We start from the raw sequence: 27,133 nt of genomic DNA, 5'->3' as shown, positions 1-27,133 counted from the left end.
GGCAAAGAGGGCGTCAGGTGGCTGGTCAGGCTGGGGTCTTGGCCAGGGAGAGCTTCGCGCGGTTTGGGGGGAATGCTCACGCTAGGTCTGGCTCTGCCTCTCCGAGCTGTGTGACCTGGGGTCAGCGGCGTGACCTCTCTGAGCCTTGCGTGGGCGTCAGGAGACAGAGCCGTGGCTGCTGCGGCTGCCCCTCCCGGTGGATGGTGGGCATGGCTAGCAGCGAGACCGGCTGGAGGCCTCCTCCGCCAGCACCAGCACCCTCGCCACCCCGGCCCCGCCCGGCCCGAGCAAGGAGGACCAGGGAGCGAGACAGACATCGCACAAACTACCCGGCACTAAGGCTTCGGGAAGGGGGCACCAGCCCCCCGGGCTGGGGCCCTTGCTGGCCTAGGCACCAAGGACGAGTGTGACACATCTACATGCATTTTTACAGTTTTTTAAAAAAGGAAGAACTACAAGTTATTTTTTTTTTTAAATCCAGACAGAAGAGACACGGCCGACACAGGAAGTGGGAGCCCCACGGCCAGGCCTGGGCTGTGGGGGGGTTGTGAACACGGACGTCTCTCCTCTCCTGTCTTTTGGTGATTTGCGTCTTTTCTTTATTATTATGCATGGGACGCCTTGCCGCGGTGGCACCCGCGGACCCACTTCCTTCTTGGGCTCATCCACAGTCCCCGTGGTATGCTGGCCGTGGACAGAGGCTGAGCCGGGCTGCCCGGGTGTGGCCCCTGCCTACAGTTTCGCACTCCGTGACCTGGGTGAGCCACTAGCCCGCCTGGGTGTCCGTGTCCTCGCCTGTAAAATGGAAATTCTCTCAGCTGCCGCCAAACAGCTTTGGGAGAACCAAAAGGTCGGTAGCTGGAAAGCTCTCGGAGCCTTGCCCAGAGCTCTAAATATGACCATTATGATTCAATTTAACACGGCCACAGCGATATACTTTGGGCTGGTTTCCAGTTTATTACAGAAAGTGCGCCAGTAAGCATGCTTGGGGACGTCTGTGTTTCAGCAGGGAGATTGCTGAGCTGAAGATACCTGAGCTATTTTTAACTTTCATGGACTTCACCATTCGGGCAGGGTTTGGAGGGCGGGGGGGGGGGGGTGGGATCGCCGAACGCTGGCAGTGGTCAGGAGGCCGGAGTGGGTGTGGAGGGCCGGGCCATCTGCCGACATCGGCGGCCGTGGCATCTCCAGGAAACGGGGCTTCTTGGCAAGTCTGGACCAGGTCCGGAGCCCCCGGGTGCTCATTCTGCTCCCCTTGTGCCAAGAGCAAGTCACTGACCCACTGAAGCTCAGTTTCCTCATCTGTGAAACGAGGCAGGAGACAGAGTCTGTGCATGCCGGGCCTGGCCCTGCCGCGCTCCGCCAGCGTCTGCAAAGTGCCCACCTGCTTCTGCAGACCTCGTGGCCCCAGGCAGGGGTGAGACTCACCCACCTTTGGGGGCAGTGTCTGGGGTGCGGATGAGCCCCTCAACTCAGTCCTCCCAGACGCCCTGGCCTCCCTCTGGCCTCCTGAGGGGTTAGGACTCTGGGCCTGGGGTCTCCTCCAAGCCCGCTTGGCCCCCAGAAAAGGTCTCAGGGCTGCAAAGCGTGTGGCCGGGCCTTTCCTGCTGCCCCATGCCTGTGTGTCCTCCCTGGGAACGGGGCACACAGCAGGGCTGCCCCTCAGCTCTGGCTCGTGCTCCTGTCCCTGGAGACGTGGATGGCACTGCCTGCCCGTGGAGCGCAGACAGACAGCAGGCCAATGTCCCCACACCTGTGTTATAGCCCTGTCTCAGAAGGGACACACTGTCATGTCCACTCCCGAAGAGGGCGGGGACTCGCTCGCCGGCAACAGGAGGAGCATGTGCCTGAATGCTGTCCCCAGCACGGACAAGGCTGGCAGGGAGTGCCGGATGGGGCTGAAAGGTGGGTCGGGAATGGGAAGGGCCCGGAACGCCCAGGCCGGAGCGTGCCGACGCGTCTCGGGGTGTAGGCACAGCACATCCGGGGAGCAGTGGGCCTGGTGGGGCAGTGGCGGGGGGAGGCCGGGAGGCCGGGACAGTTCCAGGGAGCAGGTGCTGCCCAAACCTGACACCTGACACAGAGAAGTGCAGGAGGATGGGAAGCCCCTGAGGGCAGGCCGCCTGGACCCCCTGCTGACACACGGGGCTGCTGGGAGGTGGCTAAGAGAAGCCTGCCTGCCGCCCCCTACCTGGACAGCAAGGCCCGTGAGGGGGTCGCACCTTGGAGGTGAGCCTGGTCCCCAGCTGTGTGCTGGGTCAGAGCTGAGGGTCACCGCCCGACCAGGCACTGGGCCGCGCCTGGCGGGGTGGCCGCCAAGGCTGGGCAGGCACGGCGGGAGACGCCGTGGGCAGTCCCTCCCACCCAGAGAGGTTCTGGAACAGAGGGAAACGCCACGCCAGGATGCCGAGGGCCGCCTCTCAGTCCCCTTCTCGGCCTGCCTGCCACGTCAGTGACAAGCCTCCAGGCTCGGTACTCGTCCTCGGCCTTCTCCTGCCCTCTCCTGCCCACTCCTTCCTAGCTACGGTGCCAACTCCAGCTCACCTGCCAGCTCCATCCAGGGCCCAGGTGAGGACACACTGCTGTCCTCTGGCCACTGCCCTTGGGTGCTGCTCACACTGACCATCAGCCGGGAACAGCCTGCTCAGCCAGCCGTCCTCCACACAGGGGACAGTGGGAGCCCGTAGAGAGCTCACAGTGAAGCCGGTGGCTCACACCAGGCCCCAGCGCCAGCCCAGGGCTGGCCCAGAGGGAGGCTCCGTGAGGCCTGCATGCTGCGTGGATATCTGACCACATGGAGAGCATGCACTGTGCCCTGGACACTTGGCCGAGCTCCTCCAGCCCGGCCGCCCACCCTTACCAGGTGACCTGACCCAAGCTGAGGACCAGCCCTGTGGCCTTCTGGTCTGTCTGGGACTCCCCCAGGCAGGCCGCACACCCCCACACCTTGCCTTAGTTCTATTTTTCGACTAGAAGCATTTTCCAAGTGTCTATTTATATCGTTCCCCATCTTGGATTTCTGGTCATATCATCCGGCTGAGCCAGATGACCCCCCCTCTGGCCTCTTGGCCCCCTTCAGGCCGAGTGGGTTCAGAATGGCCACGAGCATGTGAGAGGGAGGCCCACAGCACATGTGGACAGGCACCCCTGAGGAAATGGAGTCTCCAGCCGATCAAGAAGCAAAATCCCTGCCAGCCTGGCCCCAACTCTGGGGTTAACTAAATTCAGCAGAGAGAAGTGAACGCCTCAAAGTCTACCCAGAAGGAGACCTCTGGCACGGTCGACTCTAGGGCTGAGGGGCCACCAGGACAGGGACCGATTGTCCCTAGGTGGTCACCTGTTCACTGCAGCGTCTTCAGCCATCAATAGGTGACCTTCTAGGGCTGGGATCTCTCTTAGCCTGTGTAGACAGTCAAAGATGCCCTTAGAAAACCCTTTGGACCTCAGCTAATTACCTTTATAAAATTGAGGTAACTTTGGTTTATGACATCACAGAAATTAACTATCATCTTCCATTTCCTGCAAAGGTGTCGATAGCTGAAGGCAGAGTGTGAGCACCTGGCCTGGAGTAGCTGGCCCGCAGGCCCTGGGCACTGCCTCCTGCTCAGCCCACCTCCGGGTCCACAGAGCTGCTCCTTGGCCCACCTGCCCCACTCGCCCTGCGGCACCCTGAGCTCCAGCCTTGCTCCCCACCCCAGGTCCAAACAGCCTCCTTCACTGAACTCAACAGATTCTCAGATAGGGAGAACAGGGCAGCATTCTCTTCCTGCTGGTGTTTCTAATGTGTCTACACCGAACCTGTCTTGCGTAAATTATAAAAGCTGTACGAAATTAAAACACTCCCAGTTTTTGACCTGGCTTGACCCCTAGGGCCCTGGAGCACTCGCTGTCCTATTGGCCTGGCCTTGGGTCCCTTCTCCCCTTAAAGGCCCAGGTCTGGAACCTTGCAGGGAGCTGTCCCCTGGGAGGGCCAGTGTCTGGGCCCTTGAGAACTAAGGAGTTTGAAAAAGCACATTCTGTACTGTAATTTTATCCTCAGGAAATAAAACCGAGCAACAGACACAGCGCCCACTGCTGATATAAAAATGCAGGCTCTGGGGTGTGGACGTCGTGAGCTCGTTTACTTGGCGCTGACTTTATTTTTCCTTTCTGGTCTCTCCCTAACTGCTAGGGGAGCCCCTGGAGGTCAGGGAGGAGTGTCTGCCTTGTCCCCACACCTGGCACAGAGTAGTGTTCAATCAGTCTGTGCCCTACCTGAGCAAATGGTTCTCGGACAGCAGGAAATGCTCAACTCAATAGAAAATGTTTCAGGAGAAATGTGACTTTACAGTTAAGTAACCCAATAGTGCACCCAAGTGGTGCCATCTTCTCCAGGTGCCTGCCTTCACCCCTCCCTCCCTCCACGGCTCCCTACAGACTGGACCTTTGTCCCCAGACCCAACAAGCCCCAGCCTGAACACTGGCTCCCTCCAAAACCACCTGCCTCTGAGCTCCCCCTGCAGGATGCGGCTAAAGGCCTCACACCTCCTCACCTCCTCCCTGGCCTGCAGGATCCTGAGCAGACCGTCAGATCCTTCACCTGGACCCCTGCAGGGAGCTTCCAGAAGCTCAACTAACTATTGAGTGCATACTGTGCCCCAGGCTGCTGGGCCCCTTCCCAAGGGCCCCCAGGAAGTCGGGGCGGTCCAAAGGTGAGGCAGAAGTAATGGCCACCTTACAGAGACGGCCTCTTAAAACCAAAAGACAAAACGGGCAACTTTATAGAATACGACAGAATTTACTGTAGGGTAATTTACTTATGAAAAGATTAGGTAGGAACAAAACAGCGACCCAGCTGGCTCTGCACAGATTATTCTCCTCTACCAGGCCCGTCAGGGTACTGTTTCTACAGTACGAAGAATGCAGCAGCACCCAGGGCCATACCTCCTGGAGGTCTTGCGATGGACGATTGCTTATAGCCAATACTATCACCAGTGTAGTCTCTATCTCGGTTGTCCTGCCATTTCAGCTGTTGCCAACAAATATCCAAGGCTACATTTTAAGGAACACAGATAATCAACGAGAAGGCTTTGCTACGCTTGCTAAGGACGGGAAGCTGGTCAAAGGTCACAGCAGGAAAATCTAAATCTGGGACACAGAGATGGAGTTAGTTTTGTTCACATCTATAACTATACAATGGCTCGTGCAACCTGCCCCCAAGCATGACACTAACTTAAAGGCACATGCATTGTCGTCCTTATCAGTTGTTTCATGATAATTTTTTGACTTATTGCCCTGTTAAGGTACCTGACTTCTCAAACTTCCAAAATCAGCGATGGATGCTGCAGCCTATTGCACTTTATCTCCTGTGGCCTTGGCAACCCGGGGACATCTCCTCCTAGGGCTGGGTTACCTGGATATAGGTTGTCCCGTTTAATCGCCATGGTCTGAGGTCTCCATCCACCAAAGCATCCCCATGGTCAACTTCTGCCCAGCTTGGGGTGCGGGCTTCTCCACATGCTACTGTTTTTCTGGCTCATGGGCCCCTCTTCCATCCTCTACCCCCCTGCCTCCTCAAGGCATGGGGCTGGATCAGAGAGGCCGGCGATGTTCAAACCCAGGTCTCCAGACCCCTAGTTCAGGGCCCAACAGCCATCAAGAGCACTGGACTAGGAGTCAGCAGACCTGGGTTTGGGTCTCTGCTTAATGATCTTTCTATTAAGATTCTAAGAATGAAGGGAAACCACACGTGTCAGTTGGCTTCCTGGTATGACCATGCTCACGGCTTCCATATGCCTGACATATATCCTCTAGTGCCAAACACAGATAATCTTTAAAACTTGCCCATGAGATAGATATGCATTGTAATCCCCATCCCGATTTCGGACACGGTAAAACTAGAACTGCGTGTTCTGCAACCCGGAAACTCCCAAGATTGTGGTCCTGACCGCAGGCGGGTGAAGAAGGAAGTTGGGCTCCAAAGATGTTATTTGACTCTCTCTGTGAAGGCGAAAGCACCCAGCCAAGCTTGGCCCCAACTGGACAGGCCAGACTTCATCGAGCGCCCGGGGAAGCTGGGGGGAGGGGAGAGAGGGAAAGGGGGGGGGGCGGGTGTCGCTGATCAGGACTCTCCCCAGGAACCAGGGAGTGGTTCCAATCTCAGGGACTCTCTGGGTGTGGGGTGGGGGTAGTGGCAGATCTGTCCCTTCCAAATTCCCCCTTCCCCCACCCCGCTGCCTCCCGCCGCCCAGGTACCCGTGGGAACCGAAGCTGAGCGCCTTCCCACTTCGCCTGGCTTGCCCTGTACCGAGGCCTCCCAGGGCCGCAGTCCGGCGCCGCCCCCTCCGGCCACATAGCGTCTTGGCCGCCGCGGAGGGCCTGTTCCGCCGCGAGGCTCTCCGCGCTGTCCAGGAACGGGGCTCCCCAGCCTTCCGCGGCCCCCGCAGTCCGCGGGCAGGTGCGGGCCCCCGACGGCCAGGCCGCGCCCTTCGCCTCAGGCCCCCTTCCGTCTTCGGGTTCGCTGCCCGCCACTCGAAACGCCGGAGTACTCAGACCCCGGGACCCCGCGGGGGGGGGGGGCAGGCGACCAGAAGCTCCAGGCCCGCCGCCAGGTGGGAGGCCGAAGGCTACCCGAGGGGGCGACTCGTCGGCGAAGAGTATCACAGTTATGTCCAAGGGCCTCAGGCCTGGAGGGTGCTGGCGCTCCACGTCTGTTAGCGCGGCAGTGTCCCCATTACACAGGCGAGGACGCTGAGGTTCGGCGGCAGAGCTGGGAACCTGAACTCAAGCCCCAGGTTCCCCAGCCCAGTCCGACGCAAGCTCGGCCCACGCCCCGCCCAGCTGACACGCATCGCGCACACCGGGAGGTTCCCCGGCGGCGGCGCAGGGTGCGGGTTCCCGGGCCCCGCCTCAAGGTCGGGCTTCGACGCACACCCGGGTCCGCTCGCTCCCGGAGCGGTGCGGGCGGGCGCACGAAGCACACTCTTTGTCTGCATCACCTCCGCGCTACCCTGCCCGCCCTCGGCGACTCCTACGCCCCGCCCCCCGGCAGGCCCAGCCAATGAATGGCGGCGGCAGCGCGCAGGCCCCGGGGCGTTGTCCGCGCCTCGCTCGCCCATTGGCTGCGCTCTGCGCCCCGCCCGCGCCCTGCCGGCCGGCTCGAGGGGCGGGGCGCGCACGGCCCGAGGTGAGGGACCTCGCGCGGTGGGCGGACTGCAGAGAGGCACGGCGAGCCGGCCAGCGAGGAAGATTCGCCCGGCGAGGAGTCGCGCACTGAGCCGCCGCCGCCGCCGCCGCCCCCCAACCCCGGTCTGCCCGGGGCCCCGCGCCAGGAGGCGTCGGCCAGGCCGAATCCCAGCTCAGCGAGCGGGGGTGGGGGGTGGCTCGACGGCGACCAGCCCGGCTCGGAGGGCCCGGAGAAGGAGGACTTGGAGGAAGGGCGGCCTCTCAGGGGACCCCGCAATGGCTCTCGACTTCCTAGCTGGATGCGCTGGGGGTAAGGAGGCGGGCGGGGCGCGCGGGGAGGCCCGGGGACGTCGGGAGCCCAAATCTGGGGGGCCGGAGCCGTGCATCCAGGTTGGGAGGTCGGCGCCGCCCAGCGGCTTGCCCTCTGGCTAGTGTCTGCTTGTCTATAAAATGGGGTAACAAAGCTCTCGTCCCACGGGGTTCTCGTGGGCGTGAATCAACATCAGGCCTGAGGGCGCCTAGCGCATTGTTCGTGAAAGCAACTGTCTTTTCAGTCCTTCGGGGCTCATTCGGGGCCCCAGGCAGCACCGTGGCTTGGCGGGGTACTGCTAGGAGGGTGCCCCGTCGACCCCGTCGCCCTCCTCGCCCGAGGTCCCGAGAGCCTCTGCTCTACCCCTTCCCCTCCCCCATCCCCATCCCTACAGGGTCCGCTCCCTGGGCTCGAGAAGTTTGAGGCTGGCTTCCCCCCCGCCTCTTTCCCCCGCAGCCATCTATCTGGGCGGGGCTGGAGCCGCAGCACAACCCTCTAGCGGGCTGGCCTGGGGGACACTGAAAGGCGCCCGCCGGACCCCGCCGGGTCACGCTTTGGCACGCCACTCCCCTTCCTTCGCCGTCCAGTGAGCTGCTGGGGGGCTGACCCCACTTGCGTGGCAGAGTGGGCCTGACGCGCTGTATGGGCTAGTCCTTGGGCTCACGCGGACGTGTCATCGGCGTGGGGCACCTTCGCCGAAGCCAGGCCTTGGCGCGTGTGTCCAAGGAGAGCCTGAGTCAGTGTACAGCCCCGGCGCTGCTATGGCCGATGGTGGGTGCTGGGCGTAGGGCACCGGCTCCTTCCTGTTTGGCTTCTAGTTTCAGTGCTTTTACTTGAAGAGTTAATTTAGTCACCAGGTATTAATTGGGAGCCAGCTTTCCAGATCAGGGATTTGGCCCTGAGTTGACAGATGTGGCAGGCCTGCCTCCTTGGCAGAGAGAGGGCTGGCTGGGTGTGGCAGGCCCCATGCAGTCCAGACCACAGACGCTTCTCTCCGCTGGCACCTGCCATCCGTGGATGCCCGGAGGAAGAGATTTTATCAGTGGCCTTAAGCATTTAATCCTGTGGGTGTGAGCTTCCTGCTCTGGGCAGTGGAGGCTGGCAGAGGAGGAAGTTGGCCTGGGAACTGATGTGTGTGAGGGGTTTAAGCACTTCACAGGTTGCTTTCCAGTCGGGCCTCAGGAAAGCACGGACTGGAGCCTGCGGAAGGGAGAGAAGCCCTGGAGCTGTCGGCAAATGGGTGGAGAATTTCTCCCCAGATGGGGCGCCAGAAGAGACCGGAGGGGGCGGGGCCTCTGTCCATCCAGTTCCCAGCTCCCTCCACCCCCTCCAATCCCCCTCTCTGCTCTTACCACTCCCCTCTGGTGGCCCCTCCTGGACCCCAACTCTCCTCTACGCACCTCCAAGTAGTGGCTTGGGAGGATGGGGGATGTCCCTTTTCCAACTTCTTGGGGAATGTGAGCTCGCTCCCCAGAGCAGCAGGATTCCCTGTTTTCCCGCAGGGGTTTGCAGTCGGGACCTCATCCTGAGGCCAGGCCTGCTTAGACACACGTGCAGTCACTGACTGGGCTCTCGTCGGGTAGGGCCCCTTCTTGGAATGCCTTTCCGTCCACCCTTACCAGATTCACCTGGAAGAGATCCTGTCCAGGCCCCAGGGTAGATGCTTCACTGGCCGCCCCCACTGCCCCACCGGGGTCCACGTGCAAACCTGGGCAGTGGTGCCCACCAGCTTCCTCGCTGTGTGAGCTGAGGTCCGAGCCTCCCAGGTGACTGAGGTTGGAAGTGGCCGCAACCAGGGCTCTGGTGCCTGGGAGGGGATAGAGGGTCATCAGCCTCTGCTCCCGGGAACCCTCTCCTGGTCTAATTGATCCAGAAGACACCTAGGCCCTGAGAAGTGAAGTGACTAGTACAAATTACATGTCCCTCTGACAGGGCGAGCAGGGGCTGTCCTCTCCCCTTTAGCCCACAGAATGGTGTGACCTGATGGTGTCCTAGGTCCCAGTCCAGCCTGCACAGAGGGACCATCCAGGAGCCCTGCTCAGCCAACGCCCCCACCTCAGGGCCTGGCCCCCGGAGGCTCAGGGCAGATGCTGGCGGTGTTTCTCCTAGCTGACCTGCGGTCCCTCTAGATTCAGATTTCCAAGTGGAAGGAGGACAGCCCATCACCTTGATCAGCTGAGCGTGGGTCACCTGTCCAGCCTTGCCCTTGGAGCGACAGGGTGGGACCTCGGTTAACAGCCTAGGGAAGCTTCACTTGGTGGAGAGGTCGACATGCCTACCTGCACTCTCCCACCGGGGGTTCAGCCCCAGGCTCTGGATGGGGGTCTCCCTGCTGGGGGCACGGGCAGGAAGAGGTGCAGAGAAAAGTTGCGGGCAGGGGGACTCTGCGTGGTGAGGACAGGTCGATCATCCTGGTGTCCACTCTTACCATCTCTGCTGCCAGGTGCCTTGGAACAGTGGCTCCCCCCTCCCCGTCCTAGAGGGTCACGGGATGGGGGATGCCCCTGAGAGTCTAGCTTATGTTAGGTCGTGGACACTGGCTTTAGAATTGGGACACAGGGTCAACTTCTGCTGCTGCGACTGTGGGCCTCAGTATCCTCTCTGGGAGATGGCTTGGCAGGGCTTCCTGGCTCTCAGGTGGCTGTGAGGTTAGAAGGATGAGGCTTTGGGGGACTGGAGGCCCCAATGGATGCGGGCCCCACAGCCCACTCTGTGCCTGGGATGTTCTGTGTGAGGAGGACCCAGCCTCTTGCCTGGAGCCTCCCACCCCAGAGGAAGCTGTTGCCTGCACCTGGGCAAGTCTGGCGTCTGAGGCAGGATCATCCATCCACGGAGGGAAGGGAACCGCCAGCGCTTCCAGCATGTGCTTCTTGGGGACCCCACCGCTGGGCCTGGCCACTAGGAGCTTGGAGGGCCAGAGGGGCCCTTGGCTGGAGGGGGCAGGAAGGCCAGGCAGCACACCGGGGCAAGTGTCAGGTTTCCAAAACCCAAGGAAACGCATTAGAGCCCAAGAGAAGATGTTCTAGAACTAGGTTTTCAAAATGAGAACATTCAAAACAAAATGAAAGGGGAAAAAAAAGGAGATCTCAAAGGATAGAAACTGTCTCAGGACCAGACACAGAAATGCGGACGTCTCGAGGGAAAGACGGGTGTGAGTGTCTTATCCACCTGAGTGTCATGAGTTCCAGAAGGAGAAGAAGGCCTAGAGGTGAGGGTGATGAATAAATAATAAAGGAAATGTTCTCTGATCGAAAACAGGTGAGTCTGCAGAAAGGCAGGGCTGGTGGAGTTCCAGGCAGGATTGTTTAGAAGAAAAGACACACCCTTAGCCTCTCAGGTGACATTCCTGAAATCTACAGATAAAAGAGGCTTCCTGACCGTGTAAGTCAGTTGTTGGCACCCCCGAGGAAACACTGGCAGCAGACTCCGCGTCTGCAGCACTGGGAGCCAGAGGACTTCTGGGACACCGCCGCCTGACATGGCCCGGGCAGCCTCGGCAGACACAGGACCGTTCCCTTAAAGAAATAGGTTCTGCAGATGAGCTGGAATTCAGAGGGCATGTCCCTGAGTGGTACGGACTTGAAGTCTACTGCTCACGAGCTGTGGGGCTTGGACATGCTACTTCTCTGTGCCTCAGTTTCCTCATCTACCAGATGGGCTAATAGTCCTTTCTTTACAGGTATTAAGAGGGAGAGGTAGTACAGGTACGAAATTAACAACAGTAGGCCCCATGCAGAGACATTACTGTTTCTTGCTCAACAAATGCTAGCAGTTTTAATCATCCATAAACGCTCCTGGCAATAACAGAACTCTAGGAGTACACACGTGGGATTCTGGGCAGGAGAGTGTGGGTGTCAGCTGGGCAGCTGCTCCTCGCGAAGGAACAGGCCGCTGGGTTCACGGGGGTGTCTACAGCCCGCACAGCGTGGGGGACTCTGACGAGTGTTGTGAGCTTTTGTCCTTGGGGAGGGGGGCTAGATTTTGGTGGGGCCTGGACTGCAGAGTCACACGCTGCCCCTGGGCACCAGGCAGCTCCCGATCTGGGAGGAGTGGTCAGCCAGCACCTGCTTGCACCAGGTCCTGGGCCGGCACTTCCCCGGGGCTCCCGTCGGTGGGGAGGGGAGGTTGATGCTCACACCTGGACAGGTGAGGAGATGAGGCTCAGACATGGAGTCCTTTGTGAGCTCCACCAGCTGGTAAGTGGCAGAGGGAAAATTCAATTCTGGGTGAAGGTCTGGTCCCAAGTCCAAAACTTCCAGGGCCCCTGCCCATGCTGGCAGGGTTTAGCCATCTTAGACATGGGACCGTCTGAGAAACAGCCCACGCAGCCTCCCAGAGGACAGCTTATGGGGAGCAGCAGGGCAGAGGAAGAGACACCGGCTCTGAGTCGGACAGATCCTGGCTTGTCGCTGTCACCTGCTCCCCAGCCCCTGGCCCCCTCCCCCAGCCATGAGGGTTGAGGGGCCCGTGGGAGGCGCCAGACACAGCAGGTTTCTGAGGCACTAGGTCACGAGCCCTCCTTCCTTCCTCCAGGTGTGGCAGGTGTGCTGGTGGGACACCCGTTTGACACGGTCAAGGTGAGTCTCTTGGCGCAGTTTTGTTCTCGGGCTCCCGTGGAGGCGCAGGCATTGGAGAGGCCTGTGGGTTCCGGGTGGCCGGAAGCCCCTTTCCAGTGACCTCCTCAGAAGCACCTTTAGGGTCTTCCCACAGGTTCTAGAATAAAGTAGAATGGGGGTTCTCCGTGATGCCCAGGGGGCCTCTCCTCTGGGTCTGTTCCTACATCTCCCCGGGGGCCGAACTTCAAGGTCTTTCCTGGGGCTCAGCCAGCTGAGCTCAAGGAGCTGGTTCCCCCTTGCCCACAAAACTCCTTCAGAAAAGTTCAGAGAAAATGTGGAAAAGTCCAAGCTTGTCGGAGTCTCACGTGGCCTCACAGGGCAGCAGTCAGCACTGTCACAAACCTGAGCAGCTGTGCCCTGGGAGCAGGTGCGCCCGCCAGGGCTTTGCGGGCAGGATCTCGGCTCCTCACCTGCAGCCCACACCTCTACACCCTGTTGAGTCCCAAGGGCCTCAGGTTGCAACCAAGGAAGTCCATGGTCGCCACTGGGAATTCCCACTTCAGATTTTCCCTTTTGGGGGTTTTATGTCCTTAGACTGGTCAAGTCGGGACGCTTCCTGGCCTGCTTCTCCCGGGAGCCAGGGCCACTGTTAGCAGCAGGGCGCGAGGCCAGACCTGTCTGCTGTCACTGTCAGCAATGACCTTAACGCCTCTTCCCACGGGGACAAGGGCAGAGCGAAGGCCAGGACGTCATCGCCAGCCGGGTTTGAGGTGGCCTTCCTGTCTCCTCATCTTTTCAGGGTCCCGGTGTTCCTTGGCCAAGGAAAAGACTTGCGAGCCTGGGGCCAGGGTTGCCGCCAGCACGGGGGTGCGGGGGAGGGCCTTGCTCTGGGCCTGGCGCAGGTCCAGGCCCCCCGGCAGAATAACCTGGGCCACTCGCTTTATTTGTGGGCCCAGACGTTCTCATCTGCACTGTGCGGGGCCCTGCTGGTGCCTGGCGCTCAGCGCTGTCGCTCATGCTGGACAAAATGCCAGTTCTGGAGAGCACAAACTTCCTTCCATCTCACCGCAGGCAAATCTGGGGAGGAGGTGGGAGGGCAGGGCTTTCTGGCCGTGCAGTGGCCCTTGGTTTCTTAAGAGCCAGCCGAGAGTGAGGCCTGCTGGAGCCTGTCCACACGACCGCCTGGCTGGCTGCCCCTTACAGCCTGCCCGCAGGCCAGAGCGGCCCGGGACGGCCTGGCAGTGCCCACGCTACGCTGTGTTTGTCTTGTGGTCACGTGTCGCAAATGCCTCTCGGAGCTGCTTCCAGCCCAGAAGTGCCTCTGACTCACTTCCTCAGCCCCGTTTTGCAGAGGCGCCGCTGTGCTGCGACCCAGCCCGGCCCGGCCTTCTGCAGGCCACCCGCAGGCCCCTCGGCCCATCCCCAGCAGGCTGGGGCGCACTCCGCCCTGGCGCCCCCCTCCCTCTGATCTCCTGCGCTGTGACAGACACCCCTGCAGTGATTCGGGCACAGGAGCTTCTCCTTCCATTGGGCTCATGCCCCTGGGTACCCCCCTTACCTGGCACCTGGTAGAGGAAAGCCCATTTGTGGCCTTTTTCTTTTTTTCTTTTTAATTTTTTTGGCCACCGTGGCCCACCAGCACCCCGTCTGGGCAAATCTGTGTGAAAGAGCTGAGTCTCTTATTACGAAGGGGAGAAAATCCGCCCCCAGTAATCGCTGCTGCCACTCAACTCTCGCGACCCCCCTCGTCCCGCCCAGGGGCTCACAGGCTGGGACACTGTGCGGCTCGCAGCACAAATCATTTGGTTTAACGGAATGTTACCTTGGCCATACTTGTTTCTGGGCTGTTTCCCATTATAAAAGTTAAGCGTTCTCATAACTTAACTTGGGAAATGTAGAGAAGCAAATGCTTTCCTCCCACCAGGCAAATCCGCTTTCACGCCCGGGGCCTGCAGGATCCCCTCCTCCACCATGTCCCCAGGGCATGTGTGATATGTTTTGAACTGTTTTGTTGTTGTTGTTTTTAGCTCTAATTGACTTTTTTGAATAATTCATGAATTGGGCAACCACCCATCTAGTAAATGGAAAGATGCCCCCTGAATATGTTTTAATCATCAGGTACAAACTCATTTTTGGGGTTGACTTTTTGTTACAAAAGTAATGTCGGTTGCAAAAAATTTTAACCGTAACGGAGACTTATAAACTAAAAAGGAGAGAACAGCCCTCCAGAGTCTTTCCCCCACCCCCTGTCAACGACTTCTGCTGCAGAACGGGAGTGTACGCAGACCCGGCTGTATTCCTACTTTGACAAAACTGAATCTCCTTCATAACGCTGCAGTCGAAATTGAAATTTAACGCATACAGAAAAGTGCGCACGTGCAAAGTGCGCAAATCTATGAGTCATGGGGAAAGAACAAGGCCAGCCCCCCAGAAACCCGCGCTCCCCTCCCAGCTCCCTCGCCGCCCCCCCCAGCTTCCCCGCCCCAGTTCCTAATGTCACAGTCCCAAGTGGCCTGTGCCCCAGATGTGTGAGGGGGACACCTGTGTTTCATGTTAGTCTCACCGTCCCATGGCCAGGACGTTTGACGTTTATTCCTCGAGGCCCGTGGGAACAAAATTTAAGTCCAAAGTTTGGTTTCCCTCTGTCGAGCCCACAACCGCAGCCACTGTCCTCAGGCACTCCGCCTTCACATGTGTTTCTGTGAGAAGGTAGTTTTCTGTCCTCCTGCGGGGGACAGTAATCGGGGACACTGTGTCCAAGCCTGGCCGTCCCAGGGCAGGGGAGGGGGTGGGGAGGCTGAGTTCCACCCGGATGCGACAAAATTCTATGTTGCTTTAACAGCCTCAACTTTCTGAGCCAGGGGCTGCGTCTGTCCTTAGCAGAAGTGTAGCTTTGTGGGAGGGGAGTTTGAGCTCCACCCCGGGGACCACCATTCGCTGTCCTCATGGAACCAGACCCTGGGCCTGGACCTCAGCCAGCCCTGCCCCTCCCCAGCCCTCCAGAGCACCCTCCAGGATGAGCAGGGGACAGGGAGTGTGTGAGGTCGCTTGGGCCTGGATGCGTCCTGGGTTGGGGGCCTGGGCGGAGCTGGTTGAGAGAAACCAGCCCCTCAGTATCAGGGAGTCTTCATGTTAGGGTCCCCCAGCCCTGGGGGGAGCTAGCAGAGTCCTGGGTTTGGGTGACAATGTCCACTTTTCCAAGGCGGGGCCATCAGTTCTCAAATGAGATCCTGTCACCCCCAGAATGTTAGGACTCTCAACTCCAGATGTTACGAGACGTGGGCCAGAGCTCATGGAGGTCACATGTCATTCAGGTTCAACAAGTGGTTTCGCTTTTCTCTGAAAAGTCACCCCTGCCCGCCGTCCTGGTGGAGCGGCAGCCGGGTGCAAAAGGGGTGGGGTCAGCGGTCACCGTGGCCACCAGCCATTGAGATCCTCGTGTGTGAAGACAGCACATTTTCTGTAAGTGCCTTCGCCCCCTGCAGACCTACCTGTCCTCACCAGCCGTCACCCATGTCCCTGGAGAGGACAGCCAGACACTTGAGCCTCAGTCTCCCCATCTTTGAAATGGGAGTGACCCCCCACCCCCAGGCCCATGATCACCGAGCTCAGGGCCCCTCTCACGCTGCCCAGCACAGGCCGGCACTCCTGCCGTGGTCCTGGCCACACGGTGATTTCTGAATCGGAGTGGGCACTGGCCGCTGAGAATGCGGCTTGCTCTAGTCCACCCCCACACGGACTCCGGAGCCGGGCCGGGCCCCCCGCCCCAGAGCTGCCGACGTGGTCCCCAGGGGGCCTGCCAGCTGCTTTCCTGTCACCGCTTTACTGTAACTCATGACCACTGTCCTCACAGGGACCCGAGCAGGAGCCCAAGGCTTGGTTTCTGGTGCCCATCGCCAAGTGCCAGCCCCGGCCGAGGGGCGTTGGGTGACAGGACCAGGTCAGGAGCCCCTCTGGTATCGGCCGTGTTTGCCACCGGGACAGCGGGGCAGTCCCAGGAGGAGCTCGTGCCCCACTGCCGGCCCCTGCAGCGTGAGGCAGGGGTTCCGGTGACCAAAGGTGGGGCAGAGGTGTGACAGCCGCTGTGCCGACCGAGGAGGCAGAGTGGGCGGCTCCGCGGCACGCGACGGAGTGTACCGTGGGGTGGTGACTTACGGGAAGACCGGGTCGGAGCAGAACAGGCGACCGGCAAGTCTGCGGGTTTTCCGCTGCCAAACCCATTGCTGCACCTTTTCCGTAGTGTGACTCAGGGACTGACGACTGACGAGACCGCGTGACAGAAAAATGCAGTGTTACCGGGGCCGGGCCTCTCGCTGGTCTTGTGACTGGCGGCGGCTTAGAACGATGCCGTCACCAGTGTGACGCTTGTCTTGTCTGTCCTGCCATTCCGGCTGTTGCTAACAGATTCATGGTTACCTTTTAAGAAACATAATCAACAGGAAGGCTTTGTTTGCTATGCTTGCTAAGGCCAGTGAGGTTGGTCAAAGGTCACAGCAGGACACTTAAAAATGAAATGAAACCCAGGGGACAGATGGAGTGGGTTTTGTTCACATCTGCATCTGTACACTTAGCCTCTACCTGTCTGAGGTCTTGGGGACCCCTTGCCCCCTCTGGGTGGTTGTCATCAGTGCAGCAGGCTGTCTGATGGCCCTCCCTGAAGAGACAGGGACCCTGGCCTCAACTCATCCTGGAATTCCAAAAGCCACAGAAAGCTAGCGACCTGGCTCCCCTGTCCTGCGGCTCGGCGGAGGGTCCCCTGGACGGGGCCTGTGCCTGGAGCTAAGTGCTGGGCCACAGGTGCTGCCGCTCTGGCTCCGACGTGGCCACCATTCACCGGCTCGTCTTCCAGGTGCGGCTTCAGGTCCAGAGCCTGGAGAAGCCTCAGTACCGAGGGACCTTGCACTGCTTCCAGTCCATCGTCAAGCAGGAGAGCGTGAGTGGCCTGGGCGGTGGGGGCGGGGGCGGGGGCGGGAGGGCGGAGTCAGGGGGACTAGTGGGCCAATCAGGATTTGGTAAGGGGAAGGTGTGGCTGCCACCTCAGGGGGGGGGGGCTCTGGTTCTAATAAAATCCCGCTCGCTCTTGATGAACACCTGGGGTGGGCGGGGGCTGTCGCCACCTGCGTGGAGATTCCCTGGGAGATGGGCTGGGACCCCGAAGCACCCAAGCAGGGGTGCCTGACGCCTCTCTGTGCGCCCCGCAGGTGCTGGGCTTGTACAAGGGCCTGGGCTCGCCGCTCACGGGGCTCACCTTCATCAACGCGCTGGTGTTCGGCGTGCAGGGCAACACGCTGCGGGCCCTGGGCCACGACTCGCCGCTGAATCAGTTCCTGGCGGGCGCGGCGGCGGGCGCCATCCAGTGCGTCATCTGCTGCCCCATGGAGCTGGCCAAGACGCGGCTGCAGCTGCAGGACGCGAGCCCCGCCCGCACCTACCGGGGCTCGCTGGACTGCCTGGCGCAGATCTACCGGCACGAGGGCCTGCGCGGCGTCAACCGCGGCATGGTGTCCACGCTGCTGCGCGAGACGCCCAGCTTCGGCGTCTACTTCCTCACCTACGACGTGCTGACGCGCGCGCTGTGCTGCGAGCCCGGCGACCGGCTGCTGGTGCCCAAGCTGCTGCTGGCCGGCGGCACGTCGGGCATCACGTCCTGGCTCTCCACCTACCCCATGGACGTGGTGAAGTCGCGGCTGCAGGCCGACGGGCTGCGGGGTGCCCCGCGCTACAGGGGCATCGTCGACTGCGTGCGCCAGAGCTACCGCGCCGAGGGCTGGCGCGTGTTCACGCGCGGGCTGGCCTCCACGCTGCTGCGCGCCTTCCCCGTCAACGCCGCCACCTTCGCCACCGTCACCGTGGTGCTCAGCTATGCGCGCGGCGAGGAGGCGGGGCCGGAGGGCGAGGCCGTGCCCCCCGCCGCGGGGCCCACGCTGGCTCAGCCCTCCAGCCTGTGACCCCAGGCCCCAGCCAAGAGCGCGAGGCCACCCAGGGCTGTCCTCCAGCCGATCTCCCCGCCCTGCCTCGGAGCCCGGACACTAGGCTGGGGACGCGGTCAGACGGGCTGAATTTCACTGACCAGCGGGGCGACCTGGGCCACAAACTTTGACATCCTCAGTTTTATCGTCTGTGAAATGGGGAGCCTCATTCATTGTGCAGTCAGCGCCTGGCACCGTGACCTGGAGGCTTCCAGAAACCCAGCGACACTAGCCCTTCCCTGGGGTCCTGCGCACCACCATGTGGCCTCTGGTGGCCCACCCGTGGCCCACCCAGCGACTCAGTAACTCTGCACATCCTTTATCTGGCCGACCTCTAGAGACCTTGGTCACCTGTCTAGTCTGTGTTGGGGACACAGGCAGCTGGGGGTGCCTCCTGCTGTCAGAACTGAATCCTCTGCTGACGGACCCAGCTTTTCCATATGGCACTGCTAGGAATCCCCCCACTACTGCCACCTCCACTGGAGGGGGACCTGGGGACCCCCGAGAAGCCATGGAGGGGATCTGCCAGAGGCTCGGTGTCCTGGGACTGGGGTGGGGAACAGGGCAGGCGGAGGTCCTTTTACCCTCGGCTTCAGGTCGTCTGTCTGTGACATGGGGACATGGGTCAGTGGATACCCGGAGCTGAGGCCCCAGTCCCAGCCAGGGTTCCTCGAGGTGTGCAGAGGGGTCGTCAGACAGGTAGTGTAGAGTCCCCAAGCCCTAGCAAACGGTGTCTCTCCCGGGCACTTCCCTCAGTGCCTGGTGCTCCTGAGGCCATGAGAGGCCCGTTAGTGGGCATAGGTGTGGCCGTTTGGGGCCCCTCCAGGCCGAGGGGGATTGGAGCCCACGCCTGGGGCTGCCCCTAGAAGCCAGGGCTGCGGTGGGAGCTGGGGGTAGCCGGACACCTTCGATACGGTGCGGCCACGCGATCGGATCGGGAGGCGGCCGGTTGTGCCTGGATCGGAGGTCACTGGCCTCATCGCCCTGAGTGGGCCTCCACCCCTTGGACAACGTGACGAGCTCTCCTGGGAGGCAGACGCGGCTCCCCCCCTGTATGCAGGGTGTCACCGTTGCACAGAAACGCCGAGGGAATAAAGTATTTGTTTTTTGTAAGCGGGCTGGGCTTCGTTTGTGTATCAGAGGAAGGGGCTTCGTGCCACACCCCTCCCTGGAATCAGAGGGGCCAGCCCGGTGGTCTGTGTGCTCTCGGGCCCTGATGGCAGCCCTAGCTGTGTGACCTGGGCACCTCCAGGATACACCTAGACCTTCCGTTTCCTCATCTGCAAAATGGGCTAACGTAGGCGTGAGGATTAGGCGAGTAACTCCGACACGCCAGCCGCGGTCTCGGCCGTTAGCAGGAGCTCCTCATGTCCGGTCACCCTCCGGTTGGGCAGGGCAGGCTTCCCAGGAGTACCGAGCTGAGGCGAGGGACAGAGAGGGGCACTAGCCGGGGTTAGACATGGCCGTCTGGAGGAGGAGAGGTCTAAGTGGAGCTGTGAAGGGCAAATGGGTCAGTCCACTGGAGACTAGACCTAGCCCGGCCTCAGTGGTCCATGAGGGCTTCCTGGAGGAGGCCTCATGTGCCCACCCCCACTTATGTTCAGCCTCCTGAAGTCCACTCTGGGCACTCTGCGTCTCTGAAGCTACCAACCCGGAGGCTCTTTCCTTCCGAACGGCTGAGGCCCGGAGCTCCACCCTCCTCCAGTGGAGGATAGGAGAGAGGGCCCCCAGCTTTCCGGGAGGGGCACCAGCTCTCCTGTGCCCTTACACCCCATTTAATCCCTAGCATGAGCCTGTGACGCTGGCCTTGTCTGCCGTTTCCAGGGATAGGAGGCCAGGAAGGGGCTGGCTGGTGACCCGTGGGCGAAATGTCCTCACGCACATCACAGGCCACAATAACCCAGTGGTCCCTTGGGGTCCCAGGCAGAAGCCCCTTCCCTCGTGAGATCCCTTGGTCTCTTCTTCCTCCAAAAGAACCCAGGTAAATACTAAAAACCAGGGGCCCCGCTCCCGCCGAGCGCTAATGGTTACACATCACCAACAAAGCCGGCATGAAGAGGGGCTGGGAGAGGTGTGGGGCTTTTACGGATTTATTTGACAATTTATCTTCTCTCTGGCTTTAATTTGTATTCGTTCCATTTGGAATAAGTAATACATTAATGTGACAAAAACTAAAAATGCCACAGAACCCAGGCTGAAGGGGAAAGCCCGGCCCCCACCTCCTCCCCGGCTGCCGTGCCCCGCCCTGGGGCCCGGGACGTCCCGGCACCTCCTGGGCGACTCCCAGCAGCGGGCACATCCTGCTCCCCCGCAGAGCGTGGCCTGGGTGCTGGCCATTCTGTTCTTCGCTGTTCTCGCTTGACGGTCATCTCGGAGATGTGAGGCTGAAACAACAGACGTTTGTTCTCTTGACGGTCTGAAGGCCAGACGTCCGAAATCCAGTGTCAGCAGTGCTGGCTCCTCCGGGAGGTTCCGAGGCCGCGTCTTCTCGCCTCTCCCGGGGCCTGGCGGTGGCCGGCCATCCTTGGCCGGTAGGCATGTCGCCCCAATCCCTGCTTCCATCCTCACGGCCTTCGCCCCTATGCATCTCCGTCTCCTCATAAGGACCCCAGTCATTAGCTTAGGGGCCTACACTATTCCAGTATGACCTCGTCTTAACTAATCACATCTGCAAGGACCTATTCCAAATAAGGCTGCAGTCACAGGTACCTGGGAGGCGTTGGCAGACACTTCTAGGTGCCTACCTATAGCCATCCTGCCTTTTCTGATAGAACTCCAATTGGTTCTGGGCTTCAGTGTGTCCATATTAAAAAAATACCTTTCCTGACTCCCTTGCAGCTAGAGGTGGCCATGGGCCCCAGGTCTGGTCGGGGAGATAAAAACAAAAGTCAGTGGCTGGAGCTTCTGGAAAAGATTTGTGAAAAGGACAAGCATCCCTTTTCCTGATGAAAGGGGGACCAGATGCCTGCAGGTGCAGCAGAGAGCGAGCTGGCCTTGTGGCCTTGGGGCGGCCGCTGAGCCAGCCTGGTCTGCAGGGGGCCAGCCACTTCCCCCTCGTTCCACGCACTCTTCCTTGGTTTCTCTGTCACTTGCCGCCACTTGCATCGTGGCCAAAGGTGAGGAGTTCGCAGGTTTCACCCAGGGGAGGGACAGGATCTGGTTCATGCCCTACAGGCCCCAGAGGAGGCTGTGAGGCGAGCGGGCTACAGGGCATGAGGAAGCAGGCCAGGCGGGGGCTTCAGAGCCAAAGGGCATTTCGAGGCCCGGAGGGGAGGGCTCCAGCAGCAGGCGGGTGGGACCTCTCCGGGGAGTGAATGGCGACCGGCAACGTCCCCGTGGCTCTGAGTCAGCTTCTCCCGGTTCCCCCAGCGCAGGACGCGTCTGCGGCCGACAGTGGGCTGACACACGCCGACTTCTCCCCTTCTGTCTCCCCGTGAACCTCAGTCTGCCGTGGGACGGTCGTCACTGGCCCGGCCTGGCCCGCTTTCGGTCAGACAGTCGTTTCTCAGAAATGAAGAGTCCCTCATGCCGGAGTGGCGCCCTCACAGCTCCCTGACGAAGGCGGGTTCTGTGACTGGGCCAGCGGCTCGGCTCTGTGCACGCTCTCCAACCTTCTGAAGAACCTCTATTTTGCAGCGGAGGACGCCAGTGGGGTGGCCTCGCCCAAGGTCACATGGCCAGGTCGTGCTGGAGCCAGAGCCCGAAGGTCCTCCTGGCCCACAGCCCTTACCAAATGCCTTCCCCAGGCCTGTCCATCAGGTGGACACCCCCCACTCCGCAGCAGGGGTTCAACAGCCAGGATCAGCCTGGACTGGCCACCCAGACTCCTGGTGTCCAGGCCAACTCACCAATTTCCCGTGGCTGCAGCACAGACACCCAGAGGGGCAGGAAACTTGGACAGGTTCAGGCCCCAGCCCGAGTGCTCCTTGCTCTCAGCTTCCTTGCTGCTCTGACCCCGCCCTGCCCCCACCCTGCTGTGGTATCCGCCAGCCCTGCCAGCGGGAGGCGGGCCCACTGTGACAGGGCACACAGAGAAGGGGCAGCGTCTGCTGGGAGCTGGGTTCGGCAGCCCCTTGCGCGAAGCCCCCGCCCACCGGGAAGCCCTCCCTGGTGGCCCTCACGGCTGCGTTCCCCCAGGCCCACTGACAGACACATCGCTTGCTTGGGCCCTGATGACCAGGTTGTGTGCTGTGGACGGAGCGGTGGGTGGAGCTCCACGCGGCCCGGTGCTCTGGAAGGTGGGGGTCGCTAGGAGAGGCAGGCTGGGTGCCGGGGTCTGGGGAGGCAGGAGTGGCAGTGAGAGAGTAGGACCCCAGGCCAGAGACTAAAGGGGGCAGGGGGCAGGGAAGACAGGGCAGTGGCAGGTGAGGAGGAGTCATCAGGAGGAGGAGGCCAAGGAACCAACAGGCCGGACGAGGATGGACCGTCCTCGGGGACGGCCGCTGAGTTCACCAGGAAGGGTGGTCGGGAGCAGGTGACCCAGCATTAGAATGAACGGGGTGACGGGGGCGGCTGCAGCAGAGTGGGATTGGGATGGGGGTGTTCGTGGGATGAGGAGGAGCACCCCCACCCCCACCGCCGCGGTAGGAGGATAGGAGGGAAAGCACTGGGCCTGCGGGGCTTCTGGCCCCTTCCTCCCAACCAGGGCAGGGAGAGAGGCGGGGCCACCTCTCTCCCTGGTCGCGGGGTGCACCAGGAGCCCTCTCGACACTCCAGGCCTTGCTCAGAGGGCCCCTCCAGGAATGTGTCCCCTTCCCAAAAGCCCCCACCCTTCCTGGCCACTCCTGGGGGGTCAGCCCACTGCTCCTCGCGGTCCCAGATGACCTGAGCCGCCTCCTCCTAGACTCCGATGCTGGCCCTAGCGACCCTTTCCCCGCCTCCCAGCTTCTGCTGAGCAAAGTGAAGTCCCCTGCTGGCCCAAGGTCATCTGCTCCTCTCTCCTGCCACCCCAAGGCCTGTCCAACTTGGCTGCTCTCCCCGTGTGTCCCTTGGCACGCCCAGGGCTTAGCAGCGGGCGTCCGCACAAGTAGGGAGGATGAATGAATAACCCTCCGGCCTTGTGGGTCCCTCCACGCTGGGCCGAGACTGCCCGCGGAGGGCACAGATGGCTGTGGGCGCCAAGCTGTAGTCACTAAACTTCCCCCACCCAACTCGGGCGCGAGAAAACGCCCAGCACTCGCAGAGCGGCCGGCTTGCCGAGTCCCCGTCTCCCCGACTCCCCGACTTGCGCCCCAAGCCGGGAGAGGCGCGAGAGCGGCCTAGCACAGCGCCCTCCGGTGGCAGAAGAGGGAAGTGCACCCGCCGGTCCGGCCCGGTCCAGAATCTAAGGCTGCAGCAGAGAACTAAGCAACCTTCAGGCTTGGCGGCCAGAACGACCTGGAAAAGCGGCCCGGGAGGCTGTGGTGGCTGGGAGGGGAGTCGGCTCAGGTAAGGGAGAGGGAGGGGAAGGGGGTAGAGCGTGCAGGCCGCCCCAGCCAGGGAGTGGTGCGCAGGGCTGGACGGCGCTCTGCCGCTGGAAGGAGGTGATGGAAAAGGGAGGTCCCCGGGGTCCTCCAGCCAGGTGAGCCCCGACACTGCCCTCGGCCCTCCCCGCACTTGGTCCTTGCAGTCACTCACATTTATCACCCCTCGGGTCTCTTCTGCTCGGTGTAATGGGTGTAATGTATGTTCCACTAGCACCTGAAACAGGGCCCCACACTACCTGGCACTGTTCGCTGAGTGAACCTGGGGGTTCAAGGGCAGGGAGGCTTTGGAAATGGAGAACTGCAAGGTAAGGAGAGGCTGGAAAGGTGAGGCTGGGGCTTGGCTTTGCGGGTAAGGGGAAAGCTTCGGATTTCATCCCGTGGGACGTGGAGGGCTCCTGGAGGTTCAGGCGGGCTGGTGACCATGCTGGAGACCCAGTCGGGAGGCTGCGGGGGGCGCCGGGGAGCTGGCGGGGAGCAGCGGGGCCGGAGCACGGAGCTGAGGAGTGCTGGCACCGGGGCGTGCTGCGGGCACCAGCTCCCCAGGCCAGAAGACGCGGCAATCGAAGGTTTTGAATTCCAGCTGCCCAGACCTTCGCCCCTGCGCCTGCTGCACGACACGGGGCCGTTCCTCCAAGGTGGTTTGGAGGAAGAAGCGAAATGCCCTTTACCACGCCTACCACGGTCCTGGGCACTTAGGTCCCCAACAAGTGTCAGCGCGGCCGGCCGGATGCTGGCGAGTGCAGGGCAGGGGCACTGGTTTCAGCCATCCGGTCGCCCACATAAATGAACTCCCACTCTGCAGCCCACACACTCATTCTTCACCCTGGTTGCTCCTCAGCTCGACTCTGCTTTGGCCCTTCGCTCGGCAGCCCCGGGCCTCCCATGGGTCCGACACTGGCCACCTCAGCAACATCCTGTCAGCAGCCTCTTCCATCATTAGTGAAAGGAGGGAGAGTCACAGGAACTAAGGAGTATTAGGAAGCCTCACTCTACGTCAGACACCGTGGCCCAGGCGGGGGGAGGCCGGGCGCTTCTCCGCCTTTTGCTTTCAGCCAAACCCTAAGTAGGTCTCAGTACATTTAACGGGGTTTTTAAGAGTCTATTGCACTAGTAAGATTTCTTTTTTGGCACTGGAGCTGCCAAAATACTGGGGATGAGACTATCACTTGGTGGTGCTTTCTGAAAAATGGGTACATTTCTCATTAAAACTCCTTCCGGCTCGTCAGTCCATCTTGGAGCTGATAGGTTACCTTAAGGAAGCATTTCATGCTGGTGAGACCAAATCATGGGGCTTATCTTCCTGTGCCCGAAGGAGACCCATGAGAATCTGCCCCAGGCAGGAGCTTTTCGCCAGGTTTACTGGGTGTGGAACTCGGGAAAAGAGGCGGCTTAGAGGCTTGAGGAACAAATAAGAACCACAGGCATTAAAAAGCTTAACAACATTATGCGTTTATTATATTTTATAGAGCCATGTTACACATGCTTGGTGCTTCAAACTGAGTTATTGTTAAATGTTTTTCTGGATGCAAAGCCATCTTGCTTGATGCTTGATGCGGATGCCTTAAATACTATAATATTTCTGCATCTATGACCTATGAGCTAAGGAAAAACCAAGGACAATTCCAGAAATGGCAAAGAACATTTAAGAAAAAGATGTACATGAGACGCAATGCTGAGTCTTTGAGTCAGGGCCTACAGAAGTTACCAGAAAGTGAATAAAAACAGAACTGTTCTAGGAAAATGGTTCGACCAACCAGCACACGCAGGTAACAGAGCCTCGGTAACAGTTGTGGATGTCGCAGAGGAGGGCCGTTTGGTGCACGTGACCTTCTCTCCTCCCCGGGACTTGCAGACCCCGTGAGGCCTGCCCCCAGATGCGCGAGCGACACGACCCAGCAGTGGCCCTCCCTGCGACAGACACCTCAGTGCTGTTTCTCACGGCATCTGAGTCTTTAATGAAGTCAATTTGATTAAACTCGCCACTTTGTGCAAAATCAATCATTGTGCCTTAAGATGAGCATGACGCCACCACTCGGCAATACGAACTCCCACACAATGCTGGCCGAAACCGTGGGGCCGGTGTGACCAGCTGCTAAGAAGTTTGATTTGCCCACTGACCTAAAGCCAGTGGGTCAGCGTTCCCTTCCCGCTGTCCCAAGTGGACAAAGCGTGTCAACAGCATGCCACCTGCACCTCACGCCAAGCCTCGACAGTTCCGGCTTAAACCTCCTCCTCGGTGCTCTGCTGACCCCTCGGCCCCGGAGAAGAGGCAAGGCGGCCTCCTGCGTGGTGCTGCTGCTCTGAGAACCTGCGCTCACACTGGGGGCCCGAGCACAGCCTGAGCACGCCCAGTCCATTGGTCAAGGTCAGTAAGTTAGGACGCAGGGGACCTAGCCAGCCAGCCAGCCAGCCAGCCAAATGCTTCTCTGCAGAGGGATCGTGCAGGCATGAATGCAACGTGGACGAGCAGGCTATGGAGCGAATGGCTGGGGCTGCCCGGAAGCGCGGCTGGAGCGTCGGCTTCCTCCTCTGCTCCGGGCTACGTCTGGGTGGAAGGGGCCTGCTGGGCCTCAACTGAGAGGGTGCTGCGCCTGCACTACTGCCAGCGGGAGCCAGGACACAGGGCTGCGAGATCAGACAAGTGACCCTAAGGTCTGGGGTCTCAGGCCATCCAGGGACAGGCAAGGAGCTGGCTTCAGCAGGCCAGCAGAGCAGTTTGGAGGAAGCCTCCTGGCATGGTCATGGCCCTAAACGGATGCCTGTGGGCAGCTTTGGCTCTCACCACTACTTCATCCTCTGGGATCCTGGCTCCTGCTGGTGGTCAATGTCAAGGCATTCAAGATTAGTGACACGGCCTTCCTAAGCCCCGCCGATCCCCAATCACAGGAGCCGCTCATGGGAAGTGGGCATTTCTCTCTCCGCCTGTGGATAATTCCGGGGTGGAATTATCAGGTTTCCAAATCGACAACTTCTGGAGGGCCAGGGTTTCCTGTGCCACGGACATGAACCCTGAGGTAAGCTGCAATAGGTAAGTTTTTAGCAGACTGGGGGCAGCAACAAAGCCCTTTGTTCCGGTGGATGCAGGTGTCTCTCCGGGCTGCTTGCGGGATGGAGGAGACTCATCCATTTGTGGAGAATCAATCGAGAACTCTGCTTGGGAACAACGGGCGGGCACCGGGCATACTATTCTCCCAAAGGGTCTCACTTTACCAAGACGTCAAGGAGTAACTGACATCTAAAAGAACTTGCACATGAAAACCAGATAGAAAAAAAATCTTGATTTTCCTCAAATCCTCAGGCCTTGAATCTAAACACAGCACACGAACACCATATGAAACCAACAGTGTGAGTTCAATGTCACCTCGGAAAATAAATGTCACTCTGGGGTGACAGTTCTTTATACAAATATTATGCTTCCCCCTAAACCCCACTACCAAAAAGGGGGAAAATAATAAGAAATCCAAAAATAGAACACAATATTTTGTTAAATGTAAACTTATTCTCTGGGTTTTTATATTATATATGCTAGAAACATGCATTGATTTCAGCTCAGATATAAGAAAATATGTCTATCAGTATTATTCATAAATCGGATTAATCCTCAAGACAATTGACTCACTGTTAGAACACCATTTCAAAAAATTTTTAATTTACATCTTTAGCAAAATT

General features: G+C 60.1%; 1 protein-coding gene across 2 annotated transcripts; it reads left to right on the top strand.

Annotated features, from left to right (window-relative positions):
- Window positions 1-7,176: 7,176 nt before the first annotated feature.
- Window positions 7,177-19,112, top strand: SLC25A29 (solute carrier family 25 member 29). Of its 2 annotated transcripts, XM_016119527.2 has the most exons (4): window positions 7,177-7,474; window positions 12,008-12,051; window positions 16,880-16,963; window positions 17,232-19,112. In XM_016119527.2, the coding sequence occupies exons 1-4, from the start codon at window positions 7,441-7,443 to the stop codon at window positions 17,976-17,978; spliced, it is 909 nt and encodes a 302-aa protein (XP_015975013.1). In that variant the 5' UTR covers window positions 7,177-7,440; the 3' UTR covers window positions 17,979-19,112. The 2 variants fall into 2 exon arrangements, with proteins under 2 accessions (XP_015975013.1, XP_036094308.1); XM_036238415.1 differs by lacking the exons at window positions 7,177-7,474; window positions 12,008-12,051 and adding an exon at window positions 12,059-15,492.
- Window positions 19,113-27,133: the final 8,021 nt, after the last annotated feature.

The sequence above is a fragment of the Rousettus aegyptiacus genome, unplaced genomic scaffold, assembly GCF_014176215.1.
Source record: "Rousettus aegyptiacus isolate mRouAeg1 unplaced genomic scaffold, mRouAeg1.p scaffold_m13_p_3, whole genome shotgun sequence".
Taxonomy (NCBI): Eukaryota; Metazoa; Chordata; class Mammalia; order Chiroptera; family Pteropodidae; genus Rousettus; species Rousettus aegyptiacus.
Note: the sequence above shows the minus strand (reverse complement) of the source record. Positions and strands in the feature narration are given on the sequence as shown.